General features: G+C 51.6%; 1 protein-coding gene across 1 annotated transcript in view; it reads left to right on the top strand.

Annotated features, from left to right (window-relative positions):
* Positions 1-339: 339 nt before the first annotated feature.
* Positions 340-19644, top strand: part of CLMP (CXADR like membrane protein) — a 98215-nt gene continuing 78910 nt past the window's right edge. The window contains exons 1-2 of the mRNA XM_054579481.1: positions 340-443; positions 1762-2073. Of these exons, the coding sequence (XP_054435456.1) occupies positions 2046-2073 (28 nt within the window). The 5' untranslated portion in view covers positions 340-443; positions 1762-2045. The remainder of the gene's footprint in view (positions 444-1761; positions 2074-19644) is intronic.

Raw genomic sequence — 19644 nt, 5'->3', positions numbered from 1 at the left:
AACGTTTAAAAAATGCCAATAACCGCGTTCTATCCCCTTTGTGTCCTTAACGCAAGAAGAGCCTCTGGTGCAGGGCGGACGCTGACACAGGGCGCTGCGAAGCCGAAGCCGGGGCGGGAGGCGGGGAACAAACGGCATCCTCCTCCTGGAGCAACCCTACCTGCTCCCCGGAGCCCGAGTGATTTCATAGGAGCCCCTTAACGTCCCCAGGCCCCCCCCCCCGTCCCCCGCTTTCTTCGGCTATAAAATGGGTTGGTTTCCATCCCAAACAGGACTAGTCCATTGGAGAGGCCTCCGCAGCTCCTGGAGAGAGGGCTGGGGAAGCGGGCAGATGTGCGATCCTCCGGCCTGCCGGCCTGGGGCGGGGGGTTCCCTCTCAAATAGCGGCCCCGCTTCTCAGAGCCCCGGCCCAGGCCCCAACCCAGGCTCTGGTCAGGAGGAAGGTGAGCGAGCGGCTCCTCAGGCCTCAGTGCGGCCGGAGGAGAAGCCACTGCCCCAGGGGCGCCCGGAGGCGGCGGCCGGAGAGTGCGGCCCAGGGCCCCAGGCCAGGGGTGCGAGGCGCGAGCCGGAGCTGTCCGAGCTGCGGGCAGCTGCGGCCTGAGCGCTGCGGTCACTGCCCCGTCCTCTCCCAGGCCCTCCCGCCCGCTAGCTGCCGCAGGGTCCTCCAGGATAGACCCCCAGAGCCCCTCCTGCCCCCTCCCCCTCCTGGGCCAGCTCCCTGGGGCGGGCGGCGAGCGCCGGCCCCTCTGGCCCGGAGGGAAGGCCGTGCCCTCGGCCTCCTCTCTCTGGGAGGGGCGGTGCGCGCTTTGGCCAGGGCCCTTCGCGGTGCGGCGTGCTCCAGTGCTTCCTGCCGCAGACCCCGTCCGCCGAGCTGTGGCCCGCACCCCCGGCGGTGGCCAGCTTGGCTCTGCCCGGGCCCCGGGTGGGCCATGGTAAACTCCGGCCACAGGGCAGAAAAGCGCCGGAGCGAAAGCCCCAGGGAGAGCCAGGCGGAGGTGGCTGCGGTGGCCGCACAGGCAGTGAGTCAGGAGGGCAGCAACCCCACCGCTGTCTGGCTGTCTCCGCCGCCACTTCCACGCGCAGTTGTCCGTGTGGCTTGCATGTTGGCAAAAGCAGACTGGGAGGCCAGGGAGACGAGGAGAAGAGAAGGGAGAGATCGGAGGCAGGAGGTGAGAGGGGATAGGCAAGAAGAATGTAAATACAGGAGAGAGAGAGAGAGAGAGAGAGAGAGAGAGAGAGAGAGAGAGAGAGAGAGAGAGAGAGAGAGAGAGAGAAGAGAGAAGAGAGAAGAGAGAAGAGAGAAGAGAGAAGAGAGGAGAGAGGAGAGAGGGGAGAGGGGAGAGGGGAGAGGGGAGAGGGGAGAGGAGAGAGAAATGGAAGCAGGGAGCGTGTATGTGAGCGAGAAAGAGAGATGCAAGGGAGGCAAGGAGAGGTCAAAGTGAGACGAGAGACAGGGCACGCAGACAAGGCCTCATCCCTGGGCTCCTGGCTGAAGTGCCCCCGACTTTCTCCTACACAGACTCGATGCTACACCGCGCGCCCGCGCAGCCACGTTGCCTCAGCCGCCCCCCCACCCCACCCCCGGTCCCCTCCGGCCCCGAGGTGCGGCCCGGCCCGGCCCCCTCCCCGCCGCGCACCCCAGCGCCGGGAGGGCGGGGGCGAGCCACGAGGGAGGGGCTGCAGGGAGGAGGCAACCATGTGGTTTCAGCTCACTCTATTTTTTTTCCCCTTCTTTCTCCACTCCTTTTTCTTTCCAAACAGGGAAAAGTGTTCCAGGAGCGCTAGCGTCTTTCCGCCTCGCTTTTTCCTCCCCAACCCTGGTCCCCGCTCCCGTCTGGGCGCCAGCCGGTGGGGCGCGCGCCGAAAGCCCGTCTGCGAGCGGGAGCGCGTGGCGCGGGGCCGCTCCCGCGGCGGCACATGGCCGCAGTCACCCCGCGAGCCCCCGGAGGCGCCGCGCCCAGCTCGCCCGAGGTCCGTCGGCTGCACCCCGCCGCCCCGGCGCCAAGCAGCGGCTGAACGGGGAGGCACCCGCGCCGGGCGTCGGGATGACCCTTCTCCGCCTCCTCTGGCTAGGTGAGTGCCTCGGGGAGGGCGGGGGACCGCGGGACCAGGGCAGACACACGCCTGCGTCCGGGAACGAACGCTGGCTCCGGACGGTGGTGCCGCAGCCCTGGAGGGAGGCGGCCCCTCTTTGCCGGCCTCCCGGCTGCGGGGGGGAGCACATCTGGCCCTGGAGCACACTCGGGGCTGGAGCTGGTGCCTGGTCCTGCTGGGTTGTGAACCGTTTGATGGGGAGGGTCTTTTTCGGGGGGCTGGTGTTTAGTTTCAGGAGTATGTGGGGAAGCTGAAGGGTTGGGGAGGGAAAGGCTTCTTCAGGAATTTTTGTGCCAGGTTCCTGCCCGGGGCGGGGTGGGGGGGGGAGGGGGCGGGGCGGGGGAGGTTTTTTGTTTCAAACAGGCGCCTCCAGGGCCCAGATTGGAAACAGATGTGTTGAAGGGTCAGCGAAAGGGAAGGGGGGAGAGATGGGGAGAGGAAAGGGGCAGAGCACAGAGAGAACCGGGAAGATGCAAACTCGAAAATGACCCAGGGAAGGAAGAGAAGGGAAAGGAAAGGGGTTGGAAGGGAGAGAGCGACGAGGAGACCGGGGACTATGCAGCAGGAGAGCAAGACTGAAGGAGACTGAGCAAAGAGTGGGAAGAAAACAAACAAACAAACAAACAAACAAAAAATGGAGTGAAAGAGAAGAGCAGAGAGAAACAGGTTCTGGGGCAAAGAGAACTCGAGTCCTCCTGTGTATCCCTTCTGGGTGTCGCCCAGGCAGGACCGTGGAATCGTAAGAGGCCCTAGGGCGCAGGTTCCCCTGGGCAGGAGCGGGCAGGTGTGCAGGAGCGGGCAGGACAGAACACGGCAAGGATGCATGCGCTGGGAGCTGGGAGAGCGAGGCAGGAACCCCGGATGCCTGGGGCAGGGCCTGCAGGCCAGAGAACTGAGGGAAAGTCAAGACCCGCAGGAGCAAGCCCGGCTGTGACCTGGAGACAGGACCAGAAGTCAGCCGGGGTTCAGGAAACCCAAGAGCCAGCCTGTCGTGGCAGGTGGGGTGAGCCCTGCCCTGGACACCAGGCCCCCAGAGAACTCACCCTGGTTTTGAACGGACTGGGTGACCTTGGACAATTTAGTCACTACCCACGGCTTCGGTTTCCTTAGCTGCAAAAGATCACCAGATGGTCCCTGAGCCCTTCCTAGGTCTGACACGCTAAATGGCCTAAGACACCCGGAGGCTCACAGGGCCTGACGTCCAGAAACCGCACCCCCTCCCCGGCAAAGCGAAAAGGCACTGAAAAGTCCCCCTGAAATAGCTGTCTCGAGAGCTCCCTGTCTCTCTCTTTCTCTCTTCTTCCCTTTGAAACCTTGCAAACCCACTAGGCTGTGTGCATGCCCGTCCAGGTCAGCCTCATGCTGGCAGTCGCCCAGGCAAGAAGGCTGCAGGGGCGGACCAGCCAGAGCCATTGCTCAAGGAGGCAGGTGAGGAGCCACTATTTTCTGAGCTCTTTTAGACACGGCCAGGTATTGCACTGCTGCTCCTGTGCGCAGTTGGCATATCTAGAGAGTACCTTTGTCACCCTTATTGGCCTCTGCCCTAAGCTACCAGTCACCGGCTGTTCAGTGGCGCAAACACCAGAGCTGCGTTGTTAAAAGCACCTGGAATTTCTTAAGTTGAGCACTTATTATGCCGAGCGCTTTATATCTTGTTAACTCATGTATTCTGTATGCCTACCTATTGGCTATCCACTCTATCATTTATTCCCATTTTACAGATGAAGGAAGCAAGGTGGAAAGAGGTCAGGCACCTTGCTCAAGGCCATCAGCTCATCATTAGCAGGGATGGGCTGAATGCAGCCTGTCTGCCTCCAGAGGCTGCTCACAAAACCACCCTACTCTGCCGCCTCCCGTCCCTGCAGAGGGGCTCCTAAAGCTGATCTCTGTGCTGAGGTCCAGTTTGGTCCTCCACATGGAGCCTGAGCTGTCCCGTGCACCTGACCTGTGGCGGGAGCCTGGGAGAGGGGACACCAAGCACTCTGGGGCACAGTTCATAGTGGAAAGTGAAAGGTGACTTTGTCCCACCAGGTCGGTTGAAATCAGTTGGGCTTGATGACGGTTCTCCTCTTAGTTGATGAGAAAGAGGAACTGACCAAGACAAGGATCAGAAGGTGTCAGAGATCCACTGCCTGACCCGATTGGGCTCCTACTATGTGTAATCATTGCTCTGGTGAGAAAATAATCTCTTGGGTTGATGCTCTGTCTTTAGGACAGAAGCTGCCCCTCACAATGTCTTTCTTGGTTCTGTCTTTATGAATTGTTACAAACGGAGGGCCGGGTAGAAGAGAAGAAGTGGGCTGCCCAGAATTCTGCACACCCGAAAGTTCCGCGTTCACACCGACTGTTAAACTTTGCCACATCTGTGCCTTTGTCAAACAGACTCAGGACATCCCAGCTCTAGGTTGATGAGCCAGTCCAAGTAAGAAGTCACAGGGAGGATGAGCTGAAGGTCAGGATGAGGGACAAGGCGGGAGACCCGAGGGGAGGCTGGTGAGCCAGAGACAGGCCCGGGAGGGGGCGGCACTAACTGGATGCTTCTGCACTGACATCCCTGTGTGGTAGGGCCCTCGGGGAAGCACCCCTGTGCGCGGAAAGTCCTTATTCGCGAAGTGGCTTTGGGCCGTAGTATGCCTGGGCACTCTTTAGCAATACTAGGAAGAAAAGCCTCAGAGTTGCCTGAATCCTGGAATCATCTACTGGTCCCTTGAAGGAACAGTTAGTTCCAAGGCTGCTTCTGTTACCACTGGTTTCTGGCCTCTTTTTTTCTACAGATTGCGCAGTATTGAAAGGGGGTAGGGAGGGCTAAGAGATCATAGAACAAGGAGGGACTCGCTGACTCCTTGTTTTCCGGACTTGCTAGTGAACCAAATCAAATGCCTGCCTCTCTGATGTGAATGAGAAGTTACTACCCTGAGCCCTATGGAGGAGGGGCAGGGGGACTCTGTGAGCTCCCCAAACCCCAGCCCCATCTCTGACTACCACTCCTCGACTGTCCCCCGAGGCTCAGCTCCCCATCATTCCGCCTGAACTTCTCTCCTGGACTCTGTGACAGCTGCCACATCGCTGTCCTGCCCAAACTCTGTCTTCCCCACCCTGCACCCCGCTCCCAGGGTAACCCCGTGAAACAGTGGCTGCAATGCAGAGAACTGGGATTCGGCACCTGGCCGCCTGTCTGGGCTCGTATTCTGCCTTCCTTGTCTGGAAAGCGAAGGTGCAGGGATCTTGAGTTCAAAATTTCTATAGTTCTATGATCTTACTCCCATCTTCCGTAAGCCTGTTAGTCTCCATGGCTTATAACATTGAGTACAAACACTTCACTCTCACATCGAAGTTTTATAGAATGTCATTCCTCTCCTCTCCTCCCTGCCCGCAGACAACTATCCAGAGAACCTGGATTACTTCTTGTGCCTTAAACCTGACCCCCGCTTCTTTCCGTTCTATGCTTCTGTTTATGGTCACCCTCCACCAAAAATGCCTGTTACTCTCCATCCCTACAGATCAAAATCTTGTTTGCCCTCCAAGCCTCACCTCAGGCACCGCCTCCTCCATACGCCCACCCATGATTTCACCAACAGAATACATTTCCTTCCTGAGGCTTGAGTCCCAGTAGCCTCGCTGTTGTGCTGAGTTAGTAGGACAACGATCTGAATGCTTACCTGATACCCCTGGGCGTGAAAGCTCTGTGCAGACAGGCACGGTGGGTGTCCCCGCCACCTGGGCACCACTTCCAGCGCCTTCCGCAAGCTAAAAGCTGGTGAACTCTTTGTTAAGATAACTGGATTTTTTTGGAAACATCTGGAACATTTAAAGTCAAGAGAGGTGAAAGATTTGGAGAATTAGTACTGTCAGTGAGACGATGCAATCATTAGGAGCCCAGTTTTAACGCAGCTTATTTCTGTGCTTCCCTGTCCATTAGTGCAAAAATAGGATCAGTGCTATTTTTTAAAATTATACATAGAACATTACACGGACAGGGACCAGAGAGCATATTTGTTGTACAAACTTATTTTGCTATTACTGAGTACGTTAGTCTATTCACAATAGACTTTTTCACTGAAACTTGTGTCTGGGTGGGGAGGGAGCTTTGTTTCCCAGGAAACACATTTAAGGGAGGCTTGAATGCATAGTCCCTTGGTGGGTAGTCTAACAACAGGTGTCAGTAGGATTCTATGTCCTTGCCTCATCTTCCCACATCAGGGATGATGGTCAGAATAATGATAGATTCCCAGTAGGCACATATCTTGTCTCATCCTATTTTTGTCTTGTGCTTAGCCGGGCAGTGTACATATGAGCGTATTTCATGAATGTTCCTAATGATGACATTTTAAGAAGGTAAAGTCAAAGATGGTCAGAAATGGGGGAAAGCTAAGAGACTGTCTAAACTGATGGTTCAGAGAGATTTGGCTGAAGTTAGACAGCTGGCTTAGTAGGAGGGCCGAGATGAGAACCCCAATTCCAGGATCTGTCCAACCCCGCATTCTTGAAAAAGAAAATGCTTCTCCGTCCTTTCCAGCTCACACAGTGAAGCTCCAGGATCACAGTTGCTCTTCAGAAGCTTCAGTTAAATGAGCTAAATGCTGAATAATTGGCATTGGCTTTAATGTTGAGAAACTGCCTGAAAAATAGGGCAGATGTCGTAACATTTCAATTTGGCCATTGTAACTGGAAATCCTGGAAACTTCTTCAGTGCCTATGTAGTGTCTTGTGTATTTAGGAGAGAGAGCGTATACCCAAAATCCCAAATCCCAACCACGTGGGTGTGTGCCTACAAGAAACAGTGAAAACGCAATAGCTGTAGCCCCTTCATTATTTTGTGGGGTTATTCTGGGCAAGTCATACCATCCTGAGTCTCATTTTCTTTGTGAAATGAGATTATTAGACTGAATGTATCTTTAAGTTTCCTATACCACTAACATTCTCTGTGCTTTGTTTTGTTTTTTGTTTTGTTTTGAATTCTGAGAATTTGCAAGCTCGTCTAGATGTGGTTGTGATCAGGAACACCAGGGTGTCACCATGCTTACCTGATATTTTCAGGCACTTGACCCCCCGTGGCAGTTGGTAACCTATGGTTGTAAATCCGGAAGGGCTGACTCCCTAGCGTGAGGGAGCAGCAGTGACTCCCTCCTGGAACTGCGCTGTGGCCCTGTCAGCCGGGGACCCCCATGCAGGGTCAGGGTGCATGGCCAGAGGCCCCCGCCCAGAAAATCTAGTAGCGAAAATGCCAGGGACCTCATCCTAAGGAGGGTTGCCCCTAAAACGTCCCCAAGCACGGACACCCAGGATAGACTTCTGCACAGAGGGTCTATTGTGTGAAACAATTTGTAAGCATGAAGCACTTACTGGTTTTAATTTTTAAAATTAAGGCATAATTTATATATCACAATGTATACTCATTAAGTAAGCAGCTTCATGGGTGCCTTGCACAGATTTGAACTCGTAGTTGGGTTTTGAAATACAAATTGTATATTATTCGTTCACTTGCAGCAGCTGAGAGAAGATCCTATGGATTATTATGATGGTAGAATTCATTGTTAACATTTGTACAAGGTTTAGCAGTTTACAGAGTAGATTAACATGCTTATGTCATCCTACAACCACTCTTGGAGAGCAGATGTGATTCTCATGCCATTTTACAGGTAAATAAAAGGGAGAAATGGAGTGAGTTTCTGAAGATCACCCTGTTAACAAACAGCTGAGCCAGAACACTGAGCAAGGACACTAACCCAGCACGGATTCCAAGCCTCTTTGCCTTCCGTTCACCAGGAGTCACATAGTTCTTCTGAGATGGAGGCTTCCGTGCTGCCCAGAAGAGAGGGGCAGGCTGAGGTGGACGCGTGGTTTGCAGGGTTTCAGAGCATCAACCCCCAGGGAAAAATGGAACGCTTCTCACGCCCCCTCCCCTTCCACCTCATTCGGATGGTTAAGAAATGGTGCGCTTGGGCCAGTGACTCCTGTTCAGAACCCAGAATGGCTGCATATATCATGCACGGACTCCTAGTTCTTTCTAATTAATCAGGAGGTGCTGGTGGTTGCCAGGGTTACTGCTGTGGGGACCTCACCCCACGTGGGAGTCGGAAGCACAAGCTCTCCTTGTCACACAGTCCGGTGGGTAGTGGACGTGTATGATTGCACAGGACCTCTCTACCTGTCCCTTTTCTAGTTAAATTGCTGTTTTCAGCAGTTTTGACCTCCTCCCCTCTGCAATTCCTCCTCTTCCCCCTGCCCCCGCCAACGCAGAGTGCAGCAAAGAAGAAAATGTTTGGTTATCTGAGCTCCTTAACTGTCTGAAATCTGGAAAATGAGTTTATTTCCTTCGGCACCATAGGGAGCACAATGGGGAAGGAGGCTGAAATCAAACCACTTTGATTTTGTCAGTGACAGCTGGGTCACTGGGCGTGCGGCCGGAGCCAAAGTCTGGGGGTGATAAGACTAAAGACGCTTTGTTTCCGTGGAGATCAGGGAGAAAGCTGTTTCCTTTGGACAGAGAACGGCCAAACATCTTCAGGTGGTTCCTTGGTTGGCATGGAATACGGGAGGTTATTCTGAAGCCAGGCAATAAAGGGGATCTGGAAAGTTCAGTCCCTCGTGGCAACAGAGGAAAGAGGGAGAGCAGGACGAAAAGGAAAAAGAGGAAGGTGTAGCAACAGCAACAGTAGAGGGTGAGAAAGCTAGGCCGAAGCCATTGAGCGCCTGGTGTTTACAGAGCAGTTTCTCTGAGCTCACTCCATTTCCGGAGGGCAGCGGAGGCTCCCGGAGCCCCCTGTGCGGATCCTCTTGAACTCGTGTGCACTGTGCCATTTGCTACCTCGTTCGCGCACTCTCACTCACAAAACCGTGGTAGAAGGGAGCTGCTGTCTGTAGCTCAGTTCCTGGGCTTGGCTCTGAGCCTCCGGTTATATAAAAAGCAGAGTTTCTACATTCCTCAAGAAGGAGTTACAGATACATGCAAGTGCCGTGACGGGGGGGAAGTTCGACCTTTCTCGAGGCCCCACGGAGGAAGCACCTCCAGCATGTGCTACCTTGTGCGGATGGGGCATTTCCCCCCGGGAGGTCTTTCTGGGCTGCGTCTGCTATTCCTACATCCCCCATGACACTGGCCCCTTCGTGAGGGGTGTTGATGGATCACCCCCATCGTCATCAGAACAGATAGTTAAGTGGTGCGTGTCCCGGGCACTCAGCCAGATGCTTCCTGGAGAGATTGAACCTCCCGATGGCCTTGCCTATTGAAAGTTATGGTCTCATTCTTCATCACAGCCTGCCAGCGAAATAGCTACTTCAATTTCCTCATCCCTCGTGAGATGGTTTAAAAGAGAGAGAGAGAAAGAGATATATCAATGAATTTGTATCTCTTAATTACTAAGCATGGTGGTCTGTTCATGCAAGCTTTTAATGGTTCTTGTCCACATGGAACGCAAATAGGGGCAAGCCAAGAAGGAATTTGCTGTTCTAGAAGAAATCCATAACATTGAATAGAGACTCAGCCCCGACAGTCTTTTTCTTTTGTTGGGCGGGTGTGAGGGAGGGGGACCAAATCCGAGACACTTCATTGCTTAAATTTAGGCTTGGGTAGTGGCGATCATTCAGGCTGGGAGCAATAAGTCTTCTAACCCAGGCTCCGTCACTTCTCATTACTTCCAGTGACAGTTCCAATTATTTCCAATCACTCTTCGAGGGGAGAGCAGAGGGCATTTAAGGGTTCCATGTGGACCAGCCACGCAGCAACCTCTCTAAGCGCCTGGCCTGGGGTCCTCAGACCCTGGCTCAGCCACTTCATAATCTTCATCACTGTGTGGCCTTGGGCCACTTACTTCACCTTCCCTGCTGGGGGAGGCCCAGCCTGCAGACATTTGGAGGGTCTGTTGGTGCTCGGCCGAGCTCCTGCGGTTACAGAGCACGGCCAGCCTTCAGGGCGGCAGCCACTGCCGCTTCTCCACCCTGTAGATGAGTTCCCGAGTGTCCTGCAGGGAATGTCACCCTGCTCCAGGACCCCAAGAATTGCATCTGTGCCCCAACTGCCTGCAGTCACTCTGGAAGAGAAACTTACATGTTGTCGTCCGAGGCCAGAGGTGCCCTTCCGTGCCAAAGCGCCAGCACAGTGTGTAGGCCGTCTCTTCTCAGGCTCTGCCCTCTCTCCGCCTGTTCCCTGTGCCCACGTGGGCTGCCTGAGCTGGGCACATCCTGGAGGGTTCGCTCGAGCTTTTGCTGTCAAGCCCTGCTTTATTAAGCACCAACCATGTGCAAGGCACGATGCTAAGGACTTTCACCCAAGTAATTTCTTGTATCCTCACAACAACCCATGAGGCAGGTATTATTATCCATCGTTTGTAAGTCAGAAAAGTGAGACTGGAGAGGCAAGCTGTTCTGTCCTAAGGCTGCACAGCTTGAACAGAGCAAAGCAGAAGACTGGAGCCGAGTTTGCCTTGGGCTTCACCTCTCGTCTGGGGAAGACGAGAATGAAGAGACAGACAAATAGCACACACATGGTGACACTCAGCTGGAGGCCACTCAGGGACCAGATCCACCTGGTCTCCGAAGGGCCTGCCTAGCAACGAGGTGCAAGTTCCTGCATTGGCCAATCGTCCAGCAGTCATTTATCCTGACCAAAATGAGACCCCAGTAAGCCCAACACCCATATTTAAGACGTGTTGAATTATATTTCCGTTTTAAATTTGGAAGGAAAGGAAAACCTTAAGGTGAGAAGAAAAATGTTGGTGTTTTTCCACTGACCTGAACAGCCAGGAGTCTGATTTCCCTCTGTATTAAAAAGGGCTAAGCTGCATGTCCCAGATTTCTGGAGACCTAGAACTCCCACTCCGGAGGGATTCTTGGGCCAGGCATAGGGTCTCGGTGTCCTCCGTCTGGGTCTCCATCTGCTTCCTCTGGTGGAACGCCATGCCTCGCCCTCACTCCAGCCAATAATGGAGAAGCGCAGCAAGCATCGGCCCTCCTACCTCTCCGCCCTCAAAGAAGGAGAGGCTGGAAATGGGGCCACCTCTCTGCAGCAACCTTCTCTGCTCCGCTGCCTCCCACTCTCCACCTGGAGTCCTGCAGCTCCCCAACTCTGAGGAATCCAGGTGGCAGTCCCCTCACGTGCCCGCCACTTTTGCTGACCTTCCTGGTGCTCTTTCTCTGGGCCCAGTAGGGCCTTCGCTCAGACCCTGCACTAAATGAGAGCGACGGAGAAAAGAGAAGCAGATGCACACACACAGACAGAGCGGGAGAGACAGAAAAAGACAAACAGAAATAGAGGTGCATGCAGAGATAGACAGGCACAAAGACAGAAATACACAAAGACAGAGGACAGAAGGGAAGAGAGTGTGAACTCTGAAGCTCTTTTTTTTTTTTCTTGTACTGCCTCTCTTCCATTCTATCCCTCTCTCCCTCTTCTCCAAATCCATACCCTGTGACCTCGACAGAGAACTCCCTCCTGAAACGTTTTGCTAGTGGTATGTTCTGCCCCCCTGGTCTGCCCTCAGGCCTCACGCTTTACGCCTTGCTTTTTAACACCTTCTTGCCTGGACCCTACAGTTCCCGTTTGCGCAGTTGCCTCTCACCACTTCTCCCTGAACAGCTCCCGCCCATCCTTCAAGACCCTGGGCTCCTCTCCTCTCCTCTGGGGAGGCGTCCCCGACACTCCCAGGCGGAGAGCACTGCTCGCTGCCTGGACCACATCGCCTCTTGGTCAGTCTTTGGAATAGCTTATGTCACCTTCATTATAGTTGGGTTCTCTGTCTTTCCTGTGTGAGTGTGAACAGAGGACAGTGTCGCATTTTCTGCAATACCAGGCCTACTGGTTTGCTTTTTCTTTATAGAAAATTACAGGATTTGGCAAAAGTAGATTTATAGTTCATATGGATAATAATACAATAAGTAATAATAGTACAAGAATAAACTCTGTGTTTTGCATACTCACTACTGGAGACCTACTTTTGCACCACTCTGCATTTGCCCATATATATGTGGGCTTATTTTTGGGCTCTCAGTTCCATTCCATTGATCGGTGTGTCTGTTTTTCTTCTAGTACCATGCTGTTTTAATTATTGTTGCTTTGTAGTATAATTTGAAGGTAGGGAATGTGATATCTCTGGCTTTATTCTTTTTTCTCAAGGTTGCTTTGGCTATTCAGAGTCTTTTGTGGTTCATACATCTGGTGATTTTTTTGCTCTATTTTTTAAAGTGTCATTGGGATTTTGATGAGGATTGCATTAAATCTGTATATTGCTTTGGGTAATATGGCCATTTTAATTATGTTGATTCTTCCATTCCATGAACAGAGGATATTTTTCCATTTCTTTGTGTCTTTTTCAATCTCTTTTAATAATGCTTTGTAGTTTTCATTAGTTTTCAGTGTGTAGGTCCATCATATCCTTGGTTAAGTTTATTCCTAGGTAGTTTATTCTTTTTTATTTTTTTGGTATTTTATTCTTTTTGTTGCAATTGCAAAAGAAATTTTTTTTTCATTTCCTTTTCTGAAATTTCATTGTTAGTATATAGGAATGCAATCGAATTTTGTACATTGATTTTGTATCCTGCAACTTTATTCTATTTGTTAATTGTTTCTAATAGTTTTTTGGTAGAGTTATTAGAGTTTTCTGCATAAAGAATCATGTTGTTTGCAACAAGTGACAATTTCACCTCTTCATTGCTGGTTTGGTTGACTCTTATTTCTTCCTCTTGCCTGACTGCTCCGGCCAGGACTTCCCTAGGGTATCCTTCATGGAGATTCTTTATCACCAAAAAGACCCAAAAGAGGAAATGGCCATTTTAGGCACAGGAGATGGCGGGCTGTTGCGGCCAGAGGGGCCTGTCTGCCGCGCTTCGGGACTTCACCCCCCGGGAGGCCAGCCACGCCCAGCTGATCCCGGAACAGGCCTGCTCGCAGTCACTGCAGGGAAACGGTTCGAGCCCCGCAGGGAGCAGGTCCGTGGGTGGCATGACAGTGCGCAAGGCCTTGGTTTAGATCTGGTCCTGGGAAGCCTGTAAGGGTTCAGCCCTTGGGTGATTTATTTTCCATGTAGTAATTTGGGGGGCGTGTGCCTCCCCCTTCCGGCACAATTCTGAACTTGGCCTCATTAGTGGACAAGGCCAACCATGTTGACCAACTCCTTCCCTGCTCCTTTGCAGACCCTCTGGGCGTGAATGACAAGGTTTCTGTATGAGTGCTTAGCCAATAAGGGCCCCCTTGCTGGCACATGGGGTTAAAGGTCTTCCTCTTCTTTTCTCTGTGTCTTCTGTCTTGGTGGATTCTCTGTGCCCATCGCCACCTCTGCCAGGGCATCGCTGAGGCTGGGCAAGTGGAGGAAACTCTAGTCGGTCAACAATTACAGAGAGTGATGGTGGGATTTAAAAAAGATTATTCCCAGGCTCTGTGCTTGTGCGTATGTCAGCTCATTTAATCTTCGTGAGAGCATTGTGAGGCAAATATTATCAGCCTCCATCTTAGAGAGAAGAGGGTCGGGGAGGTTAAGAACTTGTCCTCGTGTTGCACAGCTAATTAGCAGCAGAAACAAAACACGAAGGCAGGTCTTTGGGCTTCCAAACCATGGCTGGTCCATCCCTGCACACGAGCCCAGTGCCCCTGTGAGTGGCAGCAGCACCTTATGTGCCCTGCAGGGCTTCCATCCTCTGTTGTTCTATCGCTGCTCCGACTCACTGAATAGGCGTGGAACGAGCTTCCGGGAGGGCTGGAGATTGAATATACACAGTGATCAACCATCCTGATTTGCCCAGGACTTTCAGCACTAAAACCAGGGCAGTTCTGAGGAAACCACTTGAGTGCTTGCCCCAGTCGTAGAGCATCTCACTGTCGAAAGTGTGGTCCTCCAGCCAGCGGCCGCGCATCGCCAGGGAGCTCGTTAGCAAGGCAGGATCTCAGGCGCCACCCCAGACCCATGGAACCAGAATCTGCAAGATCTGTGCAAGATCCCCACAGAATACGAGTCTAAAAACCACCAAAAAAAACTCTAGAACCTCACCGACATATCTTTTGGAGGATCTGGGGAAATGGAGGACTTGCACCTGAATGATCTGACCTGGGAAAATCATTTGTATAGCCTCCGTTGATGTATACTGACCCACACACACAGATTTATAGGCTAAGGAAGGTCCCATATTTGACCCATTGATATTAAAATGCCATACGAGCATGAAGTGATTAATGGTTAAGCTTCTCTGTCTGCCCTTGAAATGAGGATGTTCTTACAAATGTTCTGAAGTTTTCTGGGGTTGTTCTTCCCTTTCCTGGGGACAGGCTGGAGCTGTCAGCCAGGGATGGCAAATTAACCAGAGTGAGCTCAAGGACAGCAGCCGGCTGCACTCTTGGGGCCTGGGGACTCAGATACACGAAAGCACAGAGGTCAGAGCATACCAATAGAGTCACGCTTGGCGAATAAATAGTAGGCTCTCAGTACGTATTTACTGAAGGAATAAGGAGGCTATAAAAGTGGAATTCGAAACCTACACGTTGTCCTGTTTGAAGTGGCTGCTTGGCACAGGAACCTAGTCCTGCTTTGCAAACAAGTCGTTGGTGTTTACCCTCCGTCTTTACTGAACCACAAACAAAGGGAATGCATCCGTCCAGCTACAGGGAGAGGTGGTGGCAACTCCCCACGAGCTCCAACAGCTTCTCTGAGCCGTGGCTTATCTCGAAGGACACCTGGGTCCAAGCAGTTGCTCGGGTGCTGTAAATGATGGTTGTGTGCCTTCTGTTGTTAATCTTCTCTGTCCCCCTAAACCCCCGCTGTCAGATGTTAAAATAACGAGGTAGGAAAAGACATTTGTGCTTCTGGGATTTCACAGTAGCCTCAGACTACAAGCAGCATCACCCACGGTTGTCAGCTTCCTCTCTATTCCAAGTCATGTGCCCCGTGGGAACTCTGCACCAAGGCAGCCCAAGGGAGGGGTGACAGGCAGGCCTGTAGGTGAACGTGTCATCCCTTCCATTAGAGCTGTCTCAGACAGAGCTGATTTCTGCTGTGACATTAATCCCACCCTGACACCAAGATATCAGGCCATCACCTTTCTTGTAATAGGGAGAGATGTTCCTGACCTCGGTTGCTTTTGTAACTACTTCTTCTGTGCGGGTTGTTTTCCCTGGGACCTCAAAGGGCTCGGTGTAGGTAGATTTTACCAGAAGACGTAGATTTCTGTTAGGGAGCAACTCCTGAGTGCTCAGCACCGGAGGTCAGGGTGAAGGGCGCGGGCGGGGCGAGGGCAGGCTGTATGTGACCCAAGGCCCAGCTCACACAGCCTGGTTGGGGGACCAGGCTGACAGAGGGAAAAGCTAGTGGTGAAAGATGTCAAACAGAATGTAATTAAATGCCAGAATGTTTAGTACACACAGGAAATGAAATGGGAGTTTTGGAAAAGGACAGTCATTAAGGTATAAGATCTTTTTTTTGGCTAACAGTGGAGCAAGAATATGTGTAATGTGAGGTGAACACACACAGTTGCCTAAGGGCAGTGTGTCCGGGTGGGTGAGAGGGCAGGAGGTAGGAAGGGGGCGGGGAAGGACTCTTGAGAGGGGGTGGGGTGAAGAGGTTGTGAAATAGTTATTCTGGAAATAACACACATTCATAGTTTACAGGCCAATGTGGGACTTACCCCAGGCAGTGCTGAAAAATGACGTTGGGCAACTCACTGACTGGGCTGTAGTTTCCGCCCTGCACAAGGGGAGGTTGGAGCCCAGAACTTCCAGGTCCTGTTGCTCTGCAGATGGACTGACCACTCCTTGTTCTTCACTGCGGGCTGTGAGCTGATGCTCTCGCGCCTGCACCCCCAGGCTGCCCGCTCCCCAGGCCCCCCGCCACTGCTCTGGCTCTGTCCCCAAAGCTTTCCCTTACTTAGAATAGACCCATTTTGTCTGATCTATGATTGGCCCCGCTCCTGAAGATGCCAAAGTTACTTCTGCCTCAGGGTCTTCGCACTTGTTGCTCCCTCACCCTGCAATGTTTCCCCCCTGATCTTTGCAAGGCTGGCTCCTTGTCTTCTAGGTTTCAGTGCAAATGTTGCCTTCAAGAGATCTTCCCTGAGCTCCACCCACTCTTCCAGTCTAACCAGAGCCTCTGCCTCACCCTGTTATATTTTCTTCTTAACATTTATCATTTCTTAACATGAACATTTATCACAGTCTGAAATATACTTTTCAGCCTCTGTTCATGCGCTTGTCTGTGGTCTCTGCCAGAGCCTGGGGTTTGCATCATTGATTGCTGTATCCTTCGTGCTTAGAACAGTGCCTAACGCAGAGAGAGATCCTCAGTAAAGACATGGTAAACAGATGCGCTCTTCTGTGGCATGCCTGGCAACAGGGACATTCTGTAAAAGAGAAAGCTGTGGAATGAGCCTTTATTATGGGCAGAGCTCTTTGTCTGCATTTTCACTTAATCCTCACAACAAAGATTGGCACGGGCTGTAACTGTGTTTAGGTCTTTACTGAAGCTTATGTACAGCTAGTGAGCCATGGAATTAGGGTTTGAACCCAGGCAGTCTGACTGTAAAGCTAGTACCATAACATAATATATTATTGAAGTGATCTAAGCCAGTGCTTCTCAGACTTCAAGGTGTTTGTGAATCACCAGGACCTTGTTAAAATGCAAGATCTGAATTTAGTGGGTGTGGGGTGGAGCCTGAGATTCTGTGTTTCCCACAAGCTCCCAGCCAGTGCTGCTGGTGTGTGGAAAATAGGAAGGAAAGGAGAGATGGAAGGGGGGAAACTGAGGCTCAGAAAGGTTAGGTGGCTTTCCTTAGGTTGTGTTACTAGTTAATGTGGGACTCCAGCGGAGGGTCCTGGCTGCCAGCCCAAAGCTGATAATCAACAGCAAAGCAGCCCCGAGGATTTGAAAACACACACATGAGGAAGGAAACTTGACTTAGAGTGGGGAATGCGCCATATAATATGCAGGTGATGGATGGTAGAATCGTGCACCTGAAACCTGTATAATTTTATTAACCAATGTCACCCCGATAAGTTCAATTTAAAAACCGAAGAAAAAAAAACAAACACACATCTTCAAAGATCATTTGCAGAAATATAGGTGCCTAAATTAGCACTTGCCAAGGATCCCTGCTGCTGGCCTCTGCCTCAGCTCATCACGGCCAGGGGACGTGGTTGCCCCCGGGCTTCCCAGAACAGGGCAAGACAGCTCTTGTCTTGAGAGGCAAAAGTGGTTGCCCCAGAATTCGCCGACTTCTTCCAGCACAAACACTCAGCCCTCTAGGGGTGTGATCTCCAGAGGACACACCACCACCCCCCCGTCTCATGGAAATGAACTGCTGTGATCAGGGTGAGGGCTGCAGGGGCAGCTTTCTCCTGAGCAGAAGTGCCAGCGGAGGCCATTGTTCCTTTGCTGAGCCCTCCTCCCACAGAGACAGCAGACAGGCGCCACATCCGAGTCTCCATCAACCTGGCTCTGTTCCCCCAACCATGGTGACTCCCCGAGACCTTGCCCAAACCAACTTGGGGTCCAGCTACACCATTTCCAGTGCCTTTTCCATGCAAATGGCCTGTCTTGGCTCATGCTTAAGATTTTCCTAAAATCTCTCAAGCAAGCAGATTCTGGCCTCGGCATGACCTGTACCTCTTGCTAAGTGGCCCCAGGCCTGGCACTAGCAGCAGTGTCTGTGGTTTGCAGTTTGGCTTCGCCTGGGCACCTCCAAGCCCAGCACAAGTAGCAGCCATCTGGAGATGGCACTGTAGCTCACGCTGAGTGGCTCTGGGAAGAACACAGGTGGCAGCTGACCTTGGCCTGCGCCTCCTGTAAGCCCCAGAGCCAGCTTTAAACCATGCTGAAGTACCATTTAACCACCCCTATGAGAGGTACACTCAAGGGGCAGACTCAGCAGGCCCAAGAGCCCCACTGAAGCAAGTTCTGCTGCTGGGGTCAGCCCCTGCACAGCAGCTCCTCTGTGGTGGTCAAGGCCAGGCCTAAACAGCCAGTCATCCTGAGGTAAGCCCCTTCCATTCATCTGCCTACAGCAATCAAGGCTCAATGACAATAGGACAGTGCACACAGTCCACACAGGTACATACTCTTACCTGGAGCACCCAGCACAGGTGACTGGGGAGGCCGCACCACTGGGGCCTACAGAACACCTACTACATAAGGCCACTCTAACATGACTGGGAGAAGTAGTGGGTCTGCCTGATATAAAGAAACAAACACAGGGAGGCTACCAAAATGAGGAGCAAAGAAACATGGCCCAAATGAAAGAATAAAACAAAACTTCAGACAAACAAACAAACAAGATGGAGACAAGCAATCTACAAGATGCAGAGTTCAAAACACTGGTTATAAGGATGCTTAAAGAACTTTGGAGAAGAGCAGATGAACTTAGAACTTCAACAAAGAGAAAAGATAAAAAAGAACCAGACAGAAATGAAGAATACTTTATTACAGGTAATCAGTAGTAGAGGAGATGAAGCAGAGCATCAGATCAGTGATTTGGGAGATAAAGAAGCACACAACATCTAATCAGAGCAGCAAAAAGAAAAAAAGAAGAAGAAAAACAAGAATAGTTTAAGGAGCCTCTGGGACAACTTCAAATATACCAACATTCACATCATGGGGGTGCCAGAAGAAGAAGAGAGAGAGCAAGAAATTGAAAACCTATTTGAAAAAATAATAATGGAAAACTTCTTTAACCTGGTGAAGGATATAGACGTTCAAGTCCAGGAAGCACAGAGGATCCCAAACAAGATGGATCCAAAGAGGCCCACCCTAAGAAACATCGTAATTAAAATGCCAAAGATGAAAGATAAAGAGAATCTTAAAAACAGCATGAGAAAAGGAATTAATTACCTCCAAGGGAGTGCCCACCCTTTCCAGTTTCTTTCTTCCTGACACAGAAGATTAAATGTAGACTTGTTGGAAACTTCCACATCTCTCTCTTTCACCTTCCTCTCAGCATAAACCCCCTGCTGCAAGAAGACCATTTGAGCAACCACAGGAATCTCAGTACTTGCAAAGGGCCCTTGCCCTCTATAACAGCTCCTACTGCTAGAAGGACTGTCCACTCTGAGCTGGGAACACCCTTCCCAGGAACTGCTACCAACTTGGGTGACAGAGATTAGTAAATGTCATAATCACCATACAAGTAAAAAAGGCCCTCCAATTGATAAAGTGATGTTTTAAAAACATTCTTCTGTGACAGGCACTGTGCTGGACATTTTCATATACGTACATGTCACCTCATGTAATATATACAACCGCATCCTGCCGTACATGGAACCGAACCCCATTGTACAAATACAGACACTGAGGCTCACGGGGAGGGTTTCGGGGATTTGCCCTATGACAGAGGCCAGTGAGCTTCAGAGACAATGTCCCTTCTCCTCCATCAGAGTCACACACCCTCCTTCTACCCAAAGCCCTGTGAACAGACATAGGAAGGCCTTTCAGGATGGTCTCCCATCCTGCTCTTTTCTTTTAAAGACTTAACACTCCTATTTCCTTAAATCCTTCTCCCCACTTACCATAACGATTGGGCTGACCGTCATTAATTGAAGTCCTGTTGTGCGCTAGGCACCCGATAGACAGACTGAATTAATCT

The sequence above is a fragment of the Pteronotus mesoamericanus genome, unplaced genomic scaffold (genome assembly GCF_021234165.1).
Source record: "Pteronotus mesoamericanus isolate MK-2021 breed Mesoamerican mustached bat unplaced genomic scaffold, CSHL_Meso_final contig_53, whole genome shotgun sequence".
Classification (NCBI taxonomy): Eukaryota; Metazoa; Chordata; class Mammalia; order Chiroptera; family Mormoopidae; genus Pteronotus; species Pteronotus mesoamericanus.
This window is presented reverse-complemented; position numbering and strand designations above follow the sequence as displayed.